Below are 20,601 nucleotides of genomic sequence, written 5' to 3'. Positions count from 1 at the left end.
AGTTCCGTTCCTACAACAGTGAAGTAACCCGAATTTTGGTGTAAGTCGAAGCATACCCTTCTTCTGATCTCTTTACAATGTCTAATTTTACTTCCATCATGATGGCTTTCCTCTTCACAAATGGAACACTTACTGTATATTCTTCCACCCGCGCAACTAAACTAGTTCGCCCACGTAGTCTGTAAGTATGATGCTAATGGCATAAGCCAAAACACTCACGTCTCAATTTTTTTTATTTTTATGGGAGTGAGCGTTGTAAACCCGAAACGTCGTATGTCGAGACGTCGTAACATGAAGATCGCCTGTATTTGCTTTATAAAGCGGTGCCACTGTGGGTAGCACTTCTGTGGGTTTGATGGCTGAATTGATTGACTCTTTAAAACGGGGGTATCAAACTCCAGTCCTGGAGGGCCGGAGCCCTGCACATTTTTGGGTTTCCCCTCATTTTCAACTCCTTGTGCTAATTACCACACAGCTCTTGGGCTGAATCATTTATGGTGGAACAGGGAAAGAACTAAGCTACACAGGGCTCCGGCCCCCCAGGACTGGAGTTTGACACCCCTGATTTCAAGACATGTTGACATTTTTATCAGTGCAGATGTACACCAGTAAGTCAAAACATTATGACCTTCCGAACTTGAAGCAAATACTGTTAACTATTTCATAAAAACAGTGCATGTTAAGGTCTGGGATGTTTTCGACAGTAAGCTAACATTAGATGCTCACAATCAACATGTTGAATGAAGAAGATATGGGCAGCAATAAAGATCTAAGTCACTTTGACGGGGGCCAGATCATTATGACGGGTCTGGGTCAGAGCATCTCCAAAACGCCAAGGCTTGTGGAGTGCTCATGGTCAGGCATGGTGAGACCCTGCTGAGGGTGGTCCAAGGAGGGGAAAAACTACAAACCACTGATGTTTGCTTACTGTGTAATATATATCAGACTTTGACACGACTATTTTGACTAGATAGCATTATTCACTTCACGTTGGGGTGGTCATAATGTTTTGGCTCATGGGTGGACATAGCTACTGTGACAGTGATACAGTGCATATTCTCGTTTGTTATTTGAAATGATTCAAATCATTACAATGAATGAAAGGTGAATGAGGTACATTGACAGCTCTTTTGGCTTTGAAGGTTTTCTAGCAAGATTAATAAGGATAAAACAAACATATTAGTCTGATGTTTGGTGGAATTCCCTTAATTGCTTGATTACTGGAAGGCTGTGACTGTTGCTTGCTGTGTAGTGTTTACATTGAGGCTCTTGTCACAGGTCTCCAACATGTTCTACATAGTGGTGATCATGGCCCTGGTCCTGGTAAGCTTTGGTGTTCCCCGGAAGGCCATCCTTTCCCCCAGTGAGGAGCCGGCGTGGAGGATCCTCAGAGACGTGGTCTTCCAGCCCTACTGGATGATATATGGGGAGGTGTACGCATATGAAATTTATGGTAAAGAGTGCGTTTCACTGCGATGCTGTGTAGCCTGAGGCGCCGCATCCCCTACCCAGTGCATACACCACTGGCAGTGTATGCAGTATATGCAGTGTATGCATACACTCCCCTGCTAACTCACCCAACTGAATCACCCTGTCCGGAAGTTTCTTTTCCTACTTCACACTTCAAATGCAGTAGTTTCCAAAAAGCCTGTGTAATGGGTAAAAAGGCTCAGGATACAGAGGTGTGATTAAAGTGTAGACTTTAAACCTTGTAGTGGAGGCTTGCTACATACCCTGCAGGTCGGGGCAGTTACTGGTCACCAGCCACGTTCTGTTTGCACCCTTAGAGGCCAAAGGTAAATAGATTTTAGTTACTGTTGGCTGACCTGGTGCTGCTCACCCCCTGGTGGTTTGTGAGGGGTTTGCAGTGAGCCGTCGCATCACCCAGGCAGAAATCTCTCGTGTTGGCGTATGCCAGTGAGATGAGTCGTTGAAGTTTCCTGGGATATCTTGACATGCCGTGTACCCAAGCCGCTGTCCAACATTCTGTCTGCCTTCTTTCTCCTCAGCGTGTGCCAACGACAGTGTGGTGCCTCAGCTGTGTCACTCTGTGTCGTGGGTGACACCCTTCTTGCAGGCCGTCTACCTCTTCGTTCAGTACATCATCATGGTCAATTTGCTCATCGCTTTCTTTAAGTAAGTCGGAACCTGGTCCCCATTGCAGTGGGCCATGGGTATTTGCACGACAACTGAAGCGTGGATCATTCTAAAAATAAATATTTTTTACTATTAATTTTAAGGAACTGCATTTGTTTCACGCTACTCAGTCATGTAACACTTAGTTGACCCGTTACACCGCTGCTCATTTGTACAACTGGCTGTGTTTACAGAACCAGTGTCATTAACCGCCCTGCCCTTAGGTTACAGGACATACCGGCAAAACAGTCAAATTAGGGAAGCACTTCGGTGATTAAAGAGCTTCTTTAAGATCGGTCAGTCAGCTGGCTGAATATAACATGTAGCAGTTGTTCTATCACATTATACCCTGTGTGACCAGCTGACTGAACTTGAGCTATGAGGCGTCATGTGACTCAGCATGAGCGTTTGCACCCTCAGCAACGTCTATGTGAACGTGGAGTCCATGTCCAACCTGGTGTGGAAGTACCAGCGCTACCACTTCATCATGGTGTACCACGAGAGGCCAGTGCTGCCCCCGCCACTCATATCCCTCAGCCACCTGGTCACCCTGCTGTCCTGTTACTGCCGCCGGAGGACCAAGGGCAGCCGGGCTCATGGGCCAAGTAAGGAGTTGTCTCTTTGGGCGGGGGCTCTGCAGGATGGAGCGGGTGGAGGTGTGTTGGGACAGGCTGCTTGCTTTTGGGTCCTACGCTTTCATTCTTTACTGCCATAATTATAAGTACCAAGAGGTTGCTTACACATGTGGAAATTGTGGCAGATGTGTTGCTCCTTTGCGATTTGCAGTCAGGAGGGTATGTGTCATGACACATTGATATCTCTCATCTCCTCTCCTCCCCTCCCCTCCTCTCCTCTCCCATCCCCTCCGCTCTCCTCCTCTCCTCTCCTCCACTCTCCCTTCCCCACCCCCCTCCTCTCCTCCCCTTATTTCCTCCTTAGAGCTGTTTTTGAGTGATGAAGACCAAAGGAAGCTTCATGACTTTGAGGAGAGGTGTGTACAAGCCTACTTCCGTGACAAAAATGACCGGTTTCACTCCAGCAATGAGGAGAGGATCAGGGTGACCTTCAACAGGTATGTTTGAATTGGACAGCAGACGAGGTAGTAAAATCTGTAGCGATAATCATAATAGAATTATGGTCTGACACAAAGCCCTGTGCCATTAGCTCTGCCTTAAATCATTCATATAACAGATATTTTTACTAATAGCGATGTTTACAAATAATTTATTTAGCAGATGCTTTTATTCAAAGTGATGCAGATTATTTTGAGATAGTAGGGTCATCCAGTTCCAGTTGGGGGTTAAAGGCTTTGTTTGACGGCGACATCACTTTGCCAACCACGGGATTTGAACCAGTGACCATCTGATCAGAGACACAGCATCCTGACCCACTGAGCCACACGTTGCCCCCTGAAGCAGGGGTCCTGTGGGATTTGAACCTGAGCCCTCTCACATCCTGAGCGAGAGTCATACCCCTAGACCAACAAACCATATATGCTTTTATACTTTTATGTTTAAAGTGATTGGAACATATTTCTAAGGAAAAACTGGACCTGAAATAATTCTCTCCAGTACATCTAATATATATTGTCCACAGTCCACCCTCACACTGGATAGCTACCTGAATCTTCCATGCAAAACACTGAAATGGTATTTTCATGATTATTTCCACATTAAACAGTAGCAGACACTTTTTCGTATGAGCAGAGGGATGATCCTAAATGGACTTTATTTCAAAATGAATTTGAGATTGAAATGCTGCAGAAAGAGAAGTCAGGCAGTGAAGCAGAGAATCTGGAGGAGGTTTGCCGGTGACTGGGAGCAGAGCTGAGCTGCTTCTTGCTGTCTTAGGGTGGAGGGCATGTGTGTGCAGCTGAAGGAGCTCTCGGGCAGGGTGAGCTTCGTGAAGCAGACGCTCCAGGCCCTGGACTCGCAGATCGGCCACCTGCAGGACCTGTCCGCGCTGACGGTGGACATGGTGAAGGCACTGGCCGCCCGGGAGGCGTCTGAGGCGAGCCGCCTGCACCAGCACCTCGTGCAGCACATCAGCCTGCCCAAGCAGCCGGGGCCCGGACCGAAAGGCGCCGACCTGCCGTTCGGAGCCGAGGGCCGTGCTGCAGATACTCCAGAGCCCCGAGCCTTGGTTAGTGGCCCCGCCTCCTGGGCCGTGTCCTCCTCGGGACTCCACTGGACAGGACAGTTGCCCCAATCTAGACCCCAGAGTGGTACCAGCTTGCCCAGGCCGTGCCCTCCCACTGACTGCATCTTTCCCGCTGCTCAATCCCCGCTCGCTGCCGAGAGCCAGCGGGACATAATGCCACAAATGGACTTCAGGGTGTTTAACGGTGAGCTCCAACAATCTTCTACGTCCCTCCAAGAAGGGGCCTGCTTTATCCATGGTTTATGCTCTGCTGTGTACATCTAGGAACCTGTGTATCCTAAAAGTGTTCCCTTTGTATCTTTCCCCGTCCCAGCCGTGGAGCGTAATAACCTGGTGCGACTGTCGCAGAGCATCCCATTCACCCCGGTGCCTCCTAGAGGTAGTATATGGAGACCCCATCCTCACCCTGTTATTCACTGTCAGCTCAAACCTAACCAACCCGATCTCACGAATTTTCGTGCAGCCATCACGACATAAAATCTATTTATGATCACGTTTTCGGCTTTTTTTACGTGCTGGGGCTTGGATTTTACTTCTGTTAATAATTCCTTTTGAATAATGTCCGGGATTTCCCTCCATACACCAACTCATTCATGCAACAGAAGTAAAATCCAAGCGCTGTTTTGCAAGGTCGCGTCACACGTTATGGAAAGCGTTATCAGATCACAAAAAACAAAATATGATTCTGGCCATGCATGACTTTCCCGTCCCTTAGTCACCAGTTAGCGCTCATAGTGGCGGTGTTAGGCACTGCCCATTAAAACACATAGGGAGGGGAAACGTTACCCCAGCACGTAAAAAAAGCCGAAAACGTGATCACAGCACGTTTAAATAGATTTTATGTCGTGATGGCTGCACGAAAATTCATGAGATCGGGTTGACCTAACAGAGGCTTCTTATGCAAAGGGAGCATGAATTACTTCAGTACAAATATCCAGCTGCAGAAACTGGCAAGCACATAATTCTAAATTAGGCAAGTCGTGGAAAGCTAAGGAGAGAAGCTTAAATGACAAATATTTATTGAAAGTTCAAGTTAAAGATATCCGTCGCTCATTCGCTCTCTGGCGCCCCCTACAGGCGAGCATGTCACCGTGTACCACCTGGAGGAGAGCTCCCCCATCACCCTGAGTCACAGCATGTCCTCCTGGGCTCAGCAGGGCTGTGCTGCCCGGCTCGAGTTCCTCAGCAAAGAAGAGATGGGAGGGGGCCTTCGCCGTGCCATCAAGGCGCTCTGCACCTGGTCTGAGGACCCTGGGCTCTCCCCGGGCCACTTCTATGTCGTCAAGTCCTTTCAGCCGGAGGTGGTGGGCGCTTGGCGAGGCGTCTACCCGGAGAACACCGTGCTGCACCTCTGTCTCAGGGTAAGGGGCGTGGGGCTACAGCTCATGGGCACACAGACCACGTGGTAGGGGTCGTGGTGTGGATGGAATGGCATATTTTTGGTGAGGATCGTCACGATGTAGATCATTATTTTTTTTTGTTTATAAACCTGCCAAATCTGAGTCTACAATACAGCATGAAAATATTAGGCAAAGAAAATGTTTAAATGACCTTCAGGTTTGTGTAAAACTATGATTAGTCTGTGTTAAGTGTAGGGTGTAGTGGCTGTGGCTCACTACACCCTACTCAGGATGGCCAAAACAATGCTTTATGAACCATTTGCTGTATTTTCTGCCCCCAATAGATGGTGCTCTTAGTTTGCCTTGGGGCATGCTTTGAGCCTTTTTTTGAACAGTGACCACCATCTAATGGCATCAGAAAATACAGCAAATGGTTTATTCTTCCTCACCAGCTATGCCACACACTGTTTATTTGACATTGTAGCCGTGTTTATTGTGTGACACAAATACAATATTGTTAGCAGTCCTATGGTTAATAGTTTTTTTTTTTTAAGTTAACTAATTGGTTAGAAAAGATCAATTAAGCTTTTAGTTCAAGATCTAGCTGCTAAATTGATAAAGGAATGAGGTCAGAAATGTTATAGCGCTGAAATGTTATACATTCTGAAATTCTTTTGTTTCACATCAGCTGGTTTTTGTTGTAGTGCTCCGGCAGCCTCTAAATATTCATGCATCGCATTGTAGGTGCTTGCCGGTTTGTTCTTCCATTATATCAGTAGTGTTAATAGTGCGATTCTCGCGATAAATGCTTACCATGGATACAATTGCAACAAGTCACAATATATTATCACCAGAACTGCACTGAGTATATTTGTGAGGGTTTAACACCAGCAATATTTGGACCAGCTGAATGAAACCAGAATGTGTCGGCATAACATTAACATTGGGTTCTCCTTGTTCTTTGTGCTGCATGGTCATTGTTCCTGTTTCCACCCCCAGGAAATACAACAGCAAAGAGCTGCTCAGAAAATGGCTCATGCCTTCAACCAGCTGAAGCCCAAATCCATCCCTTACTCCCCCAGGTAGTACTCTGTGTGCCTTGCTCTTACAATGGTCCTGATGGACATTTTCAGATCCACCAGATCCAATCTGCTTCCGTGTCTTTGTTCAAAGCTTTCTGGAGGTGTTTCTGCTCTACTGCCATTCGGCTGAGCAGTGGTTCACCATGGAGGAGTGCATTGTGGGAGAATTCAGAAAATTTAACAACAACAATGGTGACGAGATAAGCCCCTCAAGTCTGCTGGAGGAGACCATGCTGGCCTTCAGCCACTGGTCATACGAGTATACCAGGGAGGAGATGCTGGTGCTGGACCTGCAAGGTACCAGCAAAAATCCATCAGGTCCACACATCTGTTTACTGTCCTGCAAAGACCTGACTACACTGACATGTTTGATTTCTTTTTTAAGGTGTAGGGGAGATTTTAACTGACCCTTCTGTGGTTACAAGTGGCGAGAATGGGTATGCATCATTCCCGCTTTCTCCTCACTGCAAAGATCTTCATCTTCACTCTGTCCTCCTCACTTGAAGTGCTACAACAGATAGGTCTGGGTGGTACAGCCCAGTGAGGCACAGCAGCGCTCATCAGGATATAACCTGTGCTCTACAGATCCCGTGCCATGATATTCGGACCAGCCAATCTGGGTGAAAATGCGGTCAGGAGCTTCCGGGCCAAACATCGCTGCAATCCCTGCTGTCAGGAGCTGAAACTTCCTGGTGGGTCTTTCACAGGCTGCTGTCCTGATACTGAATCCTAGTCTGCATCCATCCATCTTCCATGAGTCTTTATCTGCTCAGTGCTCCATCCGTCCATCCATCTTCCATGAATCACAGGGCACATTCATGCATGCAGTCATACACTAGTTAAACAAGTTAAAGAGACATATTCATCTGACTGTATGCTTTAAACAACGGGAGGAAACTGGAGTACCTACCCAGAAGTATCCTGTACCCAGGTAACACAAGAACACGGTGTGTGTGTGTGTGTGTGTGTGCGCGCGCGCACGCATACTTTTTTGCGATTGCTACATAGTTAGGACCACACTTCTGCACAATGTGATAAACACTTGTTACTTTTTACCTTGTGGGGACTTTTTTTTTTGGTCCCCACAGATAACCTATGAATCTGTGACTACAATCAAAAGACTAAAAATGCTAAAAGTCTTGTATTTTCTTTGGTTACGGTTAGGGCTGGGTGTAGGGATTAAGGTTATTATTGTTGGAATTAATGTTTTTCCCACAGAATGGAGTGTCCCCACAAAGACATGTGTGTGTGTGTGTGTGTGTGGCTACACTGAGCCCCCGTGTTGCCCTCTACCTGATGCTGTTTTGTCATCAATATAACACACTTAGGATTTAATTTAGGGAAAATGCTTTACAGCAGTATTTGCCCATAGCTACAATGCTCATTTGTTTTTGTTTCCTTTCATCAGAGATTTAAACTGGAACAATTACTCAGTTCAGGTGATGGATACCAAGAGACCACCTTGATGCTCAGGATCTTCACAAGCTGGAATAGAAAATGCTTGTCTGTTACCTTGACGACCTAAGTTCCTTAGGGACGGGAAGGCTGCCACGTGTGCCACCCAGAAATATGGATCAGGGTTGTGCTCAGGCATTTGCAGTGACTCTACTGGTTGTCAGGGAGACACTCAGAGTAACCTATCAGTGTTTACATTATTTAATGATTCAGTTCTTGACCAAAAAATGTGCTTATGTTTTTAAAGGATCATGTAACTGATTTTTACAGATGTCATGTATAACATAAATGTATATCCGTTTCATAATATGTATAATGAAAATATAATTTTGTATAATTTATTTTAGTATTCAGTTGACTATTGGGGCTGTTTTTTTACCTCATTTTTCTTGTGTAATGAAAGCAGCCTTTTTTCTTTTTAAGCAAAGACTGTTGAAAAGAGTGTGTGCTGTAATGACCGCATCCCACCCCCCCACCCCCCAAGTGACTCTAGGGCCTGTTGAGTCCTTTTTTAAAGATTCTCTGATGAAATTTTTGCAGTTCCTGGTTGCCACTACAGCAACAGCATAGAGTCTAAGCACCTTGCGCTCAAACCATGATTTTTAAATTCTTTTGGAAAGCATCTTACCTGAGTAAACTTCTCCTGTTATGACAGATGACTGTGACTCATCGTGTACCCGCAGGTTGCATTCCTGACTAATAATAGGAAGTCAGACTGTCACATGATTTTCATTTGCGGAGGGGAAAACATTTCATTACAACTACTAAAACTCCTTGTTCATGAGCTGATTTTAAGCAGCCTGATAATCCACGGCTGGGACGGAACACAGACTTTCTGATAGACACAATACACCCCCCTATCTATAGACTGTTGAATAAAAACCACCTGTGCTTTGTATTTTTCATTTAATTATTGGTACATTCTTAAATACGTATTAGGATATTGAATGGAAACAGATCTCACAGCATTGAAGGACACAGATTTAACATAACAAACTATTAATGGCTGACTTCATGCTAGATTAGGTCATGGGCAAAGACGTGAAGGATTCATAATGCTCTGTGCTGTGCGTGATGTTGCCCGAGGGTTTGGTCTCTTTGTGCTTCCTCTCACGTGGAATAATCGGCTCCAAGGCACCTTTTTTGCAGCTTGAACATGTTTAAGTGATGCTGTGGTTGCTGCCTAACTCCACCCTGTTCTTCATGGTATGCTAAAAAAAAATGCTTAAATTCACCTGGAGGGGTAAAAACTGATTGTTACGGGAGTGATAGGTATGCGGGTGCCCAGTCTGCAGCAGCACTGTTTCCCAAACAGAGTAATGTAGCCCTCTCTTTAGGGGGGGTTAAAGGGAAGCTTTACATGTTATGGGCTCCCGTACCAGTATGTCCCCAGAATAAATTAAACAAACTGGGACTGCCACAGCAGTGAAGGTTTCCATGCCGTGACCTCCCTTAACCTTTCGTGATGCCAATTTGTTGCAGCTACGGACATGTTCGGACGCTGGAAAAATGCAGAAATACTTGCTCTGCTGAGATATGCTGGCTCTGCCGGATAGCTGCCCGTCAGCCGTTGTTAAAGGTGGAGTACACGTGAATGGCCCTGGATGTTCTGCGGAAGATGCTTCTCCACCAGGGGAAAAAAATCTTGCATTTGTAGACATATTTGAGTCACACTATAGGAATAATAATTCAAGTTTTTCCTTCTAGCACAATCAGTGAGATAATTTGTAGTTTAGGAAACATAAACCAGGAGTTGTAGGGTACAGGCTAAGAGCGGCGTTGACGGAAGTCGGTTATGAGGAAGGACTCCAGGTCGGTACTGACTGAGACACTTATGAATATTTGGTCTTCAAATGAGCCGTCTAACACGGAATGTCAGGTACATCTTTGAAAAAACCGGCCCCCCAGGCTGGACCTGCGGTTCCCCGAAACGTCACCCCTCAAGAGGCTCACACATGGCCCTGTCACAGGAGCGATGTTTCTCTGTGCAGTCGAAGGTGTCAGCGCCTCTTTCAAGCTAAACTTGGTCACTTTCTAGAAAGTTCAGATCTCTAAGCGACGTGCTCGCAAGTTATTGTGCGAGGGCCATGGCACAGATCACGTACGTATAGGCAGTGTACATGTTAATGCAGGTCTCTCTGGCCAATTACGCTCAGGGTACAAGAAAAGCTTGAGTTAAGCTATGGGGCAAAACTGCGCAGAAACTGAGGGGAAACAGAATCGGAACATTTTAAGAATTTCTTGCTCAGAAAAACTGTGGAAGGCTTTGAGGACTGGCTAATGGCGCAGGTTTCGTAAGCTTAGGACACAACACTGGGGTTTAGACCTCATATACTTGCTTAGCATACTACTATAAATAGTATTAATAGATGAAGCATTAAACTTCTAGATGATTCTCTAAGAGCTGCCGTGCAACACAGATGTGAGTGCAGGCTTCTCCCCATCCACAGGAGGCTGCACCAACGCGGCATCTCCTTAACCGAAGACGGAGGCAACCTCCCTCTGCCTACGTCTGCACTGGCTCAGCCCATCGGCGGCGGGCTATTCGGAAGAACACCCTCGTCCTCGGCATCCTCTCAGAGGGCCGTGTAAAAGAAGATGTAAGCGGCTGAGGACTTGACAGAGGATGCGGGGATGTCGGTCACCTCGTGGTCGTCAAACTTGAACCAGCGCTGTTTCTGGGCATTCTTGCAGTAGGCTGTGTAGTGTCCGCCATCGAGCCCCCCGTAGTGGTTCTGTGGAGGGGCAGAAATGGCGACTGAAACCACAGCACATTTGCAGGGTGTGGATACTGTACAGGGCAGAAAGCTGTGCCGCAAGTATGACAGTACAAGGCTGCGGATTCCTGCAACTGCACTTGTTGAAGATGTACTTCACTTACATTAGGAAATGGGGAATGTTTATTTACAGGTTGAGTTTGAGTTTTGTTAGAACATTTGTTAAAGAACTGAAACCCCCTAGACTAGGGGACCAGTGTCCGGGTATCCACGGACCAGTAGATGTTGTACAAAAAATTCACAGACCGGTACAATGATCGAGGGGGCAGCAGATCGATCAGTTTTCAAACAGTATGTTTGTTTGCGAGGGGCCAGAAACAATTAAAAATATATAGTTTATTTTTGGAAATGAACCACAAATCCCCCAGTGCTCCACAGCCCTGTGGCTACGGAGTGGTTGGGAAGCTCTACCCTAGCGGTCACAGAGAGCCCTGTCGTACGCACACACTCTAAGATTCCTGTGTGTTGGGTCTACTTACAGATACTCCGATCAAGTTATACTTTTTCAAGTTGTGTTTTGGGCCGATAACATATTGAGCCAAATCCAGGTTCTCAAGGGGGAAGTCGACCGACGTCTGCAGCTTCTGTTTCCAGCGACCTTCATAAGAAAATCTAGAAAAGGTCACAAGAGATCCATGTTCAAAAGGATGAAAACTGACACTTGAAACCTACGATAAAATGAGTGAATCCCTTCTGTTTGCCAGTACAATGACTGTGACTTTTACCTTTTCAAGTGCACCAGCAGAATTGGTGGAACTTTCCAGATTTCCAACTTCTTGGTGGCATCTCTGTGGACCTTACATTGTCTACAGAGGACCCTGTTGCTATCAGTTAGCTTCTCTTCTTTGGAGAAGAGCTTCAGGCAGTCCTGCAGGAAAGAGGAAGTGGACGCTGTCATGAGTCACCTGTGACCAGGCCACGGGACAATGCCGCAGGAGAACAGGGACGTTACCTGCAGGGTACACCTGTTAGTGGATGCCAGTGGCAGGGATAGGTACATGAACGTCTCGAAGGTGCGGGACTTCCGGTGGCATGTCAGACACTGAACGGTGGATTTGAACTGACCCTGGAACAGGGCTACGATGACAGACTCATTGAGCAGCTTGTGTTTGCTCCAGGCTAATTCTGCTGCCTTGAAATCATCCAGGTGGTCAATGGTTTCCTCCTTGTATCTTTTGCGGTTGTCAGCCTGATTGGAAGATAAACATGTCAGAACTCTCTCTTCTGACCATCATGAAGTGCTGCTATTTGCGGTAATGACACGGTCATCCTATGTGGCCAAAAACCTGCAAGGCACGCCTGTGAATCCCAAAGTATTTTAACTGTATGACGTTGCCTACGCTACAGTTTATTGCCGCTAAACTACTTCACGCTCACATGGAACAGAAGTGAACATTAACGTGTGAATTCAGGGTGCTCACCACACCACAGGGTGCCGTGGTGTGTTAGTCTTGACTGATTTAGGAAACTACCTGAGATGGCATGTAGGGGAGGTGGCAGGAGAAGACAGGGAGTGTTTTGATAATATGATATGGAGTGGGGGAGGGGGGGGGCAATACATTTACATAACCAACCTCAATACACTAGGCCCCATCAGGAAGGACTCTTAGGAATAAACTGGACTGTGAACAAGACGGTGGATCGATATTAACATCATCACAAGGAATCCATGACGGAACAGGAAGTAGGAAGAGTCCTGATACAACATCTAAACAGCGAGACACTCAACATACTGAAAACACACATAGAAAACACCAGGGAAAGCACAGGAAGTTTACTTACTCTCTAATTAGGCCATCAAAATGAAAACCAAATGAAAGGAAAAAATAAGTCAACATGTAAATTACAGTATAACACGGAATCTCTTTTCCTTTAACGGTGACGCAACAGAATGTTGCCAAGTTCAGTGCAGTATAAATTCCACTGGCACCGAAAGTCTTACAATATTTGTGCAAATTTAATCAACAGAAGAATTTTTAAAAGTAAAAAGGGGGGTTATTCAACCCACATAGCTTGCTAAGTGTGACAATATTCAGGTTGTAGGTTCTGAACAATCTACAGAACTAACCATACAAAAGCATAGGCAAAGCAGACGGCCTTACTTTGTTCAGGTCCTCATGGAGACCGTCCATGAGGAAGAGCAGCAGCTCCTGGGAATCCTGCTGCTCGTAGCCGGCGAACTGCTCGTTGATCTTGCCAATGGTGACCTTGAAATCCCGGGGGCTGATGTACTTATATAGCCCAGACCACAGCGCCTTCACAACCACACCAAACTCCTCTGCCACCTCACCCTTGTGCCCCAAGATGTTGAATCTATAAACACAGAGAGCACTGGTTGGTATCTTAGCATCAACGTCAAACAGCCCTGTCTCTAGCAGCCGGACGGGTCCCCGGAGGCCCCATTACAGGTAGGCTCCTACCTATTAATGTCTTCCTGGTAGTAGTTCTTATTGAAGTACTCAGCCATTGCAGGGGTGTTACACAGACATTGCAAGATGGAGTTCATGTAACAAGTGTTGCCAAGGTTACGCAGCCCGGTCAGTGACACCCCCAGTCCCCCAAACATGGGGTTCAGATTGCGGATTTTGGCAGCAGAGAGCCAGGAGATCTCGGTTTTAGCGTAAGGGGTCACTCTGGGCGGCCTGGAGCAAGGAAACATTAGTGGGTAAACCTAAGAGTCAAAGCTATCGGGCAGAAAAGCACAGCAGGCGTTTGAAGACCAACTTGATTTCTCTGTTGATGACGGGTGTGGCTGGCAGCTTCTTGGGTCCCTCTTCTTGAAGCGACTGCGTGATGTCGGGCGACGAGTAAGAGCGTTTCAGTTTGGCGTGGTCACTGTCGGGCTCGACAGCGCGCCGCTGCACTTTCTTCTGTTTGGGGGTTGGAGGCGTGGCTGGGGGCGTCTGGGATACGCTCACTTCGGGGGGGTACAGGTGTACCCTGTTGGTGGGGGAGTGGTAGTACCGGTACGTTCCCGTCACCGTGTCCAGGAACTGAGAAACACATAGGAGTGCAAATGTGATGATGTATAACCAAAGCGTGGCCTTTGGTGCTGTCATGACAACAGGTACGTATGCGGCATCCTGGGAGTGAGATGTCAATGTCAATACCTTCATCCAGCCATCGGGAAGACCTGGGACCGTCCGCCCCATCTCCTCACTTCTCGCCCTGGTCAGCGGCTCCCTCTGGAACACAATCAGGCACTTTTCATAAATCCTTCAAGGCGCTTAAATACGATGATGAGAGCAAGCATCTTATGATCATCTAAATGTAATTCACACTAACTACCACCCAAAGCACTAATCATTCACTACTAACATGGGTCATCTTATACTGGACTTATGTAGCACGGAGTAGACGATCTGAATGTGACATACCCTGCATTACTGTACACCAGTGTTTCTCAAATCAGGCTTCGGAGACCCCCAGACAGTCTGCATATTTGCTCCTTCCCAGCTCCTAACACACCTGTACCAGGTATTTGGGGTCCTTGATTGGCTGGGAGCTGAGAGGGAGGAACCATGGGGGTCCCTGATGACTGGGTTAAGAAACAGTAACCTAGAAAAGACGTGACCCTCCCAGACAGGAGGCTCGAGACCTAAATCAGGGCCATAATTATGAGTCACAGAGGGACACTGACTGCCGGGGAGAGACTGACCTTGATTTCACTGACTACGCTCTTCGGGGCAGGCCAGTCCAGAGGCATGTTCTTTGCCTGCTCAGCACTTTGGCTGCTCTTCCATCTCCTGTCTTTCCTCTCCACCACTTCTTCCTCCTGCTCATCTTTAGCCGCCTCTTGTCTCTCCAGCCTCTTCCTGTCCTGCCGCCTCTCCTCTTTCCCTTCTCCTCGGCTTTCATCTGCCACCTCCTCCTCCTCCCCCCGCTCCCCTTCCTTCTTGCTATCTTCCTTCTGCCTCTCCTCTTCTCTCTTAGCCTGCATTGGCTTGCTTGGGTCTGTTTGTACATGGTTCCTCTCTTCCGCCCTTGTAGTCTGCTTGGGACTCAGACCAGGCTTAACAGAGCGGTCTGGAATTGCAGGTCCATTCTGCGCCGGTTGCTGGTCCTTAGCTAAGGTGTTTGATGACCTGGCACCATCAGATTTTTTGATAGCTGGCTTTTTTGCACGATCAAACTGGAAAAGATATAATAGTCACAAGGATACAATTTTTGCAGAACTAAATAGGCATGAATTAACTCTTTCTCCATGCCAATGACTCGCATCTGAAACGGAGTGAATTCAACCAGAGGTCTGCAGCAAGCTACTAAGATGCCCCTCACCTGTGGTATAGGTTTAGTTCTGAAGCCAGAATGGACGGACGAGCCTTTTTTCGTTTTCTCTTGAGACGCGATGCTTGATGCTTCAAGATCCTTTGGTTCCACCCCCTTATCATCCATGCGGCCCGAATCCCCATTGACCTGCACAGGTGACTCTTCCCCAGCGTCTTCTCCAGGATCTGGCTCCTCAAGCGAGGGGTAGTTGAAATTCACTGCTTGCATCACGGAATACAAGGTATTTTACTACACTGAGTTTGTGAACTTCAACTGGAGCTGAACTACATCTCACTGCTCAGCTGCCTACACACAGTTCTGGCTAGTAAAAGCTTATGAACAGAATTTGAGAAGCAATGTTTACCACCAAACATCATTGCTTTAGAACGCGTACTTACACTTTGGGATTATGTCAACAGTCTCCTGCCTGGGTGGTCTGACTTTGGCATTAGAGGTGTACATAGGATAGAACAGAAGCCAGTTTTCATAACCGCCTTCCAGCACCAGAGGTTCACTCCGCAGCACTGTCTTGCTGTCCCACTGCAAAGCAAACCCATGTTTCTCACCAAAATACCACTGGGCTAGAAAATGCTTATTTTTAAGATCAAGCCGTCCTCCCTTGGGTTTTGGCTACCCTGACTCATCCTTGGGTAAGTTCTCACTTTGTAGAGGGCGTCTTTCAGGCTGCAAAGCGTCGTCCCCAGCTTCAGGTCCCCTGCTGAGCTGGACCAGTCCAGCAGGACAATGTAGTCAGCAAATCCACGGTGGTCCCACTCTCCTCTCGAGCATGCAGGGAGTTTCGCCTCAATCTGACTGGCAGTTATTCTGATGACAGGAAGTTGTCAGTGTACTAATGAGTTTGAATGACACATCGTGATAAACTCTGCAGTTTAGCCTTATAGGTGCATTTCAATGATTTTTTTTTCCTGTACAAAAATGCGTAATGATCTGAGAAAGCATTCAGTGCAACTCAGGAGGAATAACTAAGAAATCAACATTCACACAAACTAGTTTCTTAAATTGCACAAGGTGCAATGTAATTACAGATTTTCTTAGAAAGATTAATGGTGGTAATAAACAGTTTTCTCTTCTATTGGTGAAAGAATCATGCTTTTGGCTTGCAGGGCTGTGCAGCCGCCACCCATCCTGCAGTGAATCTCCTACCCCGGGCTGATGGCCTCCTCTGGAACACTGATGCAGCGCTGCGTGGGCACCTGGATCTGCGACTCCTCAAAATCCTTCCTGCTCCGGGCATCCATGATGATGATCCGTAGGCACTGATCCCTCATCATCTGAAACAGCTGCTCCGGGGCGACCCCCCCAGGAGAGGCACCAGCTGCTGGGGGGGCAGGAGGAGGGGTCACTCTTGGGTAATGCAGTGGATGTGAAACAAGCAGGTCCCTCTAATAAACAGCTTTCCTCTACAGCAGTCTTTCGCTACCCATTCCTCAGAGACTCCCAGACAGTCCTACCTAGCTCTCAGCACACCTGAACCAAACAATCACAAACGAGCCAAACAATCAAGAAGACCCAATACCTGGTACAGGTGTGTTGGGAGCCAGGAGGGAGAAAAAATGTGGCCCCTCAGGGGAACTTAGAAAACTAGGTTGTGAAACACAGCTCTATAGTTATCACTTGAGTGTGGCTCAGATAATTTACAATGGAAAACTGCCAGTTCACGGTACGGGTCAGATACGGGTCGGGTACGGAAAGTGGAAAAGTGCCAAAAGTCCCTAAGAAAAATCCTCCTTACCATTTTCCTTCTTATTGTCCTTTTTCCCCCATTTTAACTGCAGCAAACAAAAAACACAAGAAAAGTTAACATTCAAATGTATCAGTAATAAAAATCATAATTCCACTTACAGCCAAGCCATGTTATAACGGACATTTGCCGAGGATGGCTTCCGAAAAAGGAATCTCACTATACTGAAATAACTGGCTACATCAGCATCCTGTTTTAAGGCAATGAACACAGTAGGTTTCTTTTCCGTAGATTTTTTGCAGACAAAATCATGACATTATTTCCCCATTAAAGCCTCTTTACTGATCAATAGAAGTCCTTAGAAAAAAGATTATGTACATAGCTGCTGCAGCTTGTTTCTATATTTGGATGTTTTCTGACATGGCAGGCATCTTGGGGTGTGCTGGTGAGGTCCTGTGAGTTAGTGTTGCTCAGACTTTTACAGCCCTTGATTATTTTTTTTTAGTCATCTCACCTTCTTTGTCTCCTTTTCCGCTCCTGCAGAGTCCTTTAGCGAGCCCTTGCCCAGGGCCTGTCCCGGATTCTCCCCCCTCCTCTTCTTCTCCTCCTGCCTCTCCCGTTCTTCCAGCTTCCTCCGTACCTCAGCCTCTTCGTACCTGTCCACAGACCACGGGAAGCACAGAGCGCTCGTGTGGACACAGTGCGATAGACGGACATCAAGCCGCGAGGCTTTCTACTCGTTTCCAAGTTAAGGGCACATCCCAACGTTTGAATAACAACAAAAATAATTTTGAATAAACATACAACACTAACCTGAGTTTAAGGCTCTCCGATAGCTTCTCAGCCTCCTCTATGGCTTTTTTTAGACTGTTTGAGCCAAGTATAGACTGAAAAAAATCCTACAAAATTACAAGGATATGGCTGGGTCATTATTCAACATGTGCATCCATAAATACATGTGTACATAAATATGAATTTAATATAGTATTTTGAGCACCTATATCAAGGGCTTATTGAATGACTGAATGGTGCTGGAATGGGATACATTGTGTGAATCTCAATATGCATACTCGACCGTACTTGTGTTCTCTTGTAGCCGTTTTGTGTCATCTTCCATTGCCAAAGACCAATCGGAGCTATGTTTACATATTTTCTGTCATATGATTTTCCTGCCGTTTTTCACTTTTTTGGATCGTGAGACTGCTGAACTGAAATGGTTAACACCCCCCTATAGCGTTTGCAAAGTTCAAGTAATAAATATGAATATTTTAAGTGTAATTTATTTGCGGGGAAAAATGCATAATCATACCAGGAATAGTCGTTTATGTGTAATTTATTACATACTACGATATGAGTTAAAATTACGGCTGAGGTAATCAGCTGGACGTACAGCCTAGTAGAGCAGCAAGTACACATCTGTTTCAATCGGCTGTTAGTGCTTTCTTTGTCTTCGTGTTATTGCGAGATAGTTCTTTGAAGGCAAAGTAGCAAGACTGTTCTTGCCAAGACCACAAGTACGATCTTTGCATTATTTGGTATTAAGATTCACCCATCGGTTCCATCCTCGCCGAACGAGACCAATCCCATGATTCATTGCGCCCCAAGTTTCTCTCTTGGAAGGCAGGTTAGCAAAGACCGGTCTTGCCAAGATCATCAGTACGGTCTTTGCGTTCTTGGTATTTTGATTCACCCATTGTTACCTGCTGCTGTTTGAAGTCAGGCCTCTTTTTGATGAGGTCATAAACCGTTAGATATTTCATATACAAGACATACGCCTTCTCCTCATCGCGGTCCAAGCGACACTCTTCCGCCGCCTTGAAGATTTTACAGGCACTTTGTACATAGCTAGGGAAAATAGTATTTATTAAACACCTCTAATAACAACAATTATAATAAACTTTAAACATATTTTGGCAATAGGTCACATCGTTATTTTTGCATAGATAACGTGCCTTTAAAAATGTTAATGATACTGAGTTAAGTGGTTACATCAGCTTGTCATCAATCAGTTTTCTTTATTCAGAGGAGATGCATATTAGTCACACTCATCAGGACACAACAGCGTTTCCTCCTGGTTACTTACCTTCTGGTACTTGTTTTGTCCGGCTTTATTTCGGCCTTCTTGTTGAGTTCGCCCAAAGATGTACAGAGGTACAGCTCTTTCACCTCCGTCGTCACCGCTGGCATCTTGGAGGGCGTGTTAGATTATCGACCTCTACGAAATTTCTGTTCTCATATTTAACGCCAACTTAACCACCGTCGACTGTTAACGCAAACAATTCTAATTGAAATATCTATGTATTCTATATAAGAAATAACATTAATCAAATTGCGCTGCGTGCAAACATATTTCCTGTGCATAACCTCACTTCTCAGAGCTCTTCTCTTTAATTATGAACAATATGTCCTGCACGGAGCGGACTGAAGGAAGAGAAAGCGCTGTCTGAGTCTGCGGAGGTAGCAGCGGACCTGGCACCGACCCCGCCGCTGACCCCGACCTCCTGTTTACATCATGCAGCCCAGCCGTGGACATCAGCCCGCACGTTTCCAGTAAAGAGTCAAGTTTTCAGTTGATGCTGAAAATCTCACTCACATTACCATGCGCTTTCTTTTTTGCAGGTAATGTCTGACACTGTTATGATGCAAAAGACACACATTTCATAAAAAAATATCCATCTAGCCATAACAAATATTTTAAGAAGTTATCAGGCTATACTATTTTACTAACGGGTTCAGAGGATAACTGATAGGCTTTCGACGTCCCGGGTGTACAACTCACGAGCTATCCTGCTCGCTAATAATAATCTATTCCGGTAAAATCCATTAGCTAGTCATTCATATAACAAGACTGCTGGAAATGCGTTGTTGTCCAAATGATAAACTCATGCAACTGCCTAATGTTTAATTTACATGCATTATAAATATCGAAATACTGTGTCTCACCATAACGAACTTGTTAGAGTGGATTTTTTCCAGCCTGACAGCTGGGTCCAAGAGAAAGAAGCATCCCTGATTTCTGCACCTTAGGGTCGTTCCGTTAGGGGGCGGTTTGAGTTCAAAACTTAATAGCTTTATTATCAAAACGCAACAATGACAAGCTGAAAAGGGAATTATTTTTTTCTTTTGTGCTTTAAAGTGTTCGTGAAATATATTAATAAATTAAGCACATAGCTGTATTTCAAGGTCGGATTTTATTGTTGGGCTGTGTGTGACTTTAATTGTATACACCAGTTATGTGCGGAATGTATATATTATGTCTTTACTAAACAAGATAGCATAAAGCACTTATGAAGCCACGTTTTATGTATAAGTTGGATGCGCTTTATGCACAGCATGCAGCATTAAAGCACCCCCACTGTCACGCTGCCGTAGCTCCGCGCAACGTAATGCACAGCGCGTGCACTTCTGCTGCTCCCTGACAAGTGCCGTATCACTACGCAGCCGCATCTATTTTAAATGTATTCTGAAAATAAAATATCTCTTACGCCATTATTGTTGCTTATTAGACATTAGAGTTTGTCACTCGTACACCTGCTACTTAAACTGCCTGAGCAATATGTGGGCACATACAATCGGACTGCGTCGCGTTTCGCTCACATATAAAGGGAAAAGATGTACACATCCGCGCAGAATACGGGGACTTTTGTGTGAGTGAAAACTAGCCGTTGGTGAGGCAACAG

The 20,601-nt window shown here is 45.9% G+C and overlaps 2 protein-coding genes across 6 annotated transcripts in view; one reads left to right on the top strand and one right to left on the bottom strand.

Annotated features, from left to right (window-relative positions):
- LOC111846675 (transient receptor potential cation channel subfamily M member 7-like) overlaps window positions 1-9,071 on the top strand; it is an 18,354-nt gene extending 9,283 nt beyond the window's left edge. The window contains exons 22-33 of the mRNA XM_023817109.2: window positions 1,279-1,453; window positions 2,010-2,136; window positions 2,557-2,741; window positions 3,076-3,208; window positions 3,987-4,480; window positions 4,610-4,675; window positions 5,374-5,657; window positions 6,636-6,718; window positions 6,810-7,015; window positions 7,104-7,155; window positions 7,304-7,410; window positions 8,127-9,071. Coding sequence (XP_023672877.2) covers window positions 1,279-1,453; window positions 2,010-2,136; window positions 2,557-2,741; window positions 3,076-3,208; window positions 3,987-4,480; window positions 4,610-4,675; window positions 5,374-5,657; window positions 6,636-6,718; window positions 6,810-7,015; window positions 7,104-7,155; window positions 7,304-7,410; window positions 8,127-8,134 — 1,920 coding nt within the window. The 3' untranslated portion in view covers window positions 8,135-9,071. The remainder of the gene's footprint in view (window positions 1-1,278; window positions 1,454-2,009; window positions 2,137-2,556; window positions 2,742-3,075; window positions 3,209-3,986; window positions 4,481-4,609; window positions 4,676-5,373; window positions 5,658-6,635; window positions 6,719-6,809; window positions 7,016-7,103; window positions 7,156-7,303; window positions 7,411-8,126) is intronic.
- On the bottom strand, window positions 9,063-20,601 carry LOC111846676 (ubiquitin carboxyl-terminal hydrolase 8-like). 5 transcript variants are annotated; one of them, XR_011982238.1, is made up of 20 exons: window positions 19,865-20,601; window positions 19,005-19,108; window positions 18,622-18,766; window positions 17,735-17,820; window positions 17,436-17,577; window positions 16,973-17,009; window positions 16,384-16,558; window positions 15,882-16,044; window positions 15,618-15,759; window positions 15,229-15,437; window positions 14,609-15,082; window positions 14,061-14,135; window positions 13,675-13,943; window positions 13,371-13,592; window positions 13,053-13,263; window positions 11,903-12,139; window positions 11,676-11,818; window positions 11,430-11,562; window positions 9,699-10,908; window positions 9,063-9,408 (listed from the first exon to the last, which is right to left on the bottom strand). XR_011982238.1 is itself a non-coding variant. In XM_072698286.1 (19 exons), the coding sequence occupies exons 2-19, from the start codon at window positions 19,106-19,108 to the stop codon at window positions 10,750-10,752; spliced, it is 3,126 nt and encodes a 1,041-aa protein (XP_072554387.1). In that variant the 5' UTR covers window positions 19,109-19,553; window positions 19,865-20,601; the 3' UTR covers window positions 9,063-10,749. The 5 variants fall into 5 exon arrangements, 4 of the variants coding, with proteins under 4 accessions (XP_072554387.1, XP_072554386.1, XP_023672881.1 ...); XM_072698286.1 differs by having other exon boundaries at window positions 9,063-10,908; window positions 19,005-19,553; XM_072698285.1 differs by having other exon boundaries at window positions 9,063-10,908; window positions 19,005-19,184.

Source organism: Paramormyrops kingsleyae, chromosome 13, assembly GCF_048594095.1.
Source record: "Paramormyrops kingsleyae isolate MSU_618 chromosome 13, PKINGS_0.4, whole genome shotgun sequence".
NCBI classification, from domain to species: domain Eukaryota; kingdom Metazoa; phylum Chordata; class Actinopteri; order Osteoglossiformes; family Mormyridae; genus Paramormyrops; species Paramormyrops kingsleyae.
Note: the sequence above shows the minus strand (reverse complement) of the source record. Positions and strands in the feature narration are given on the sequence as shown.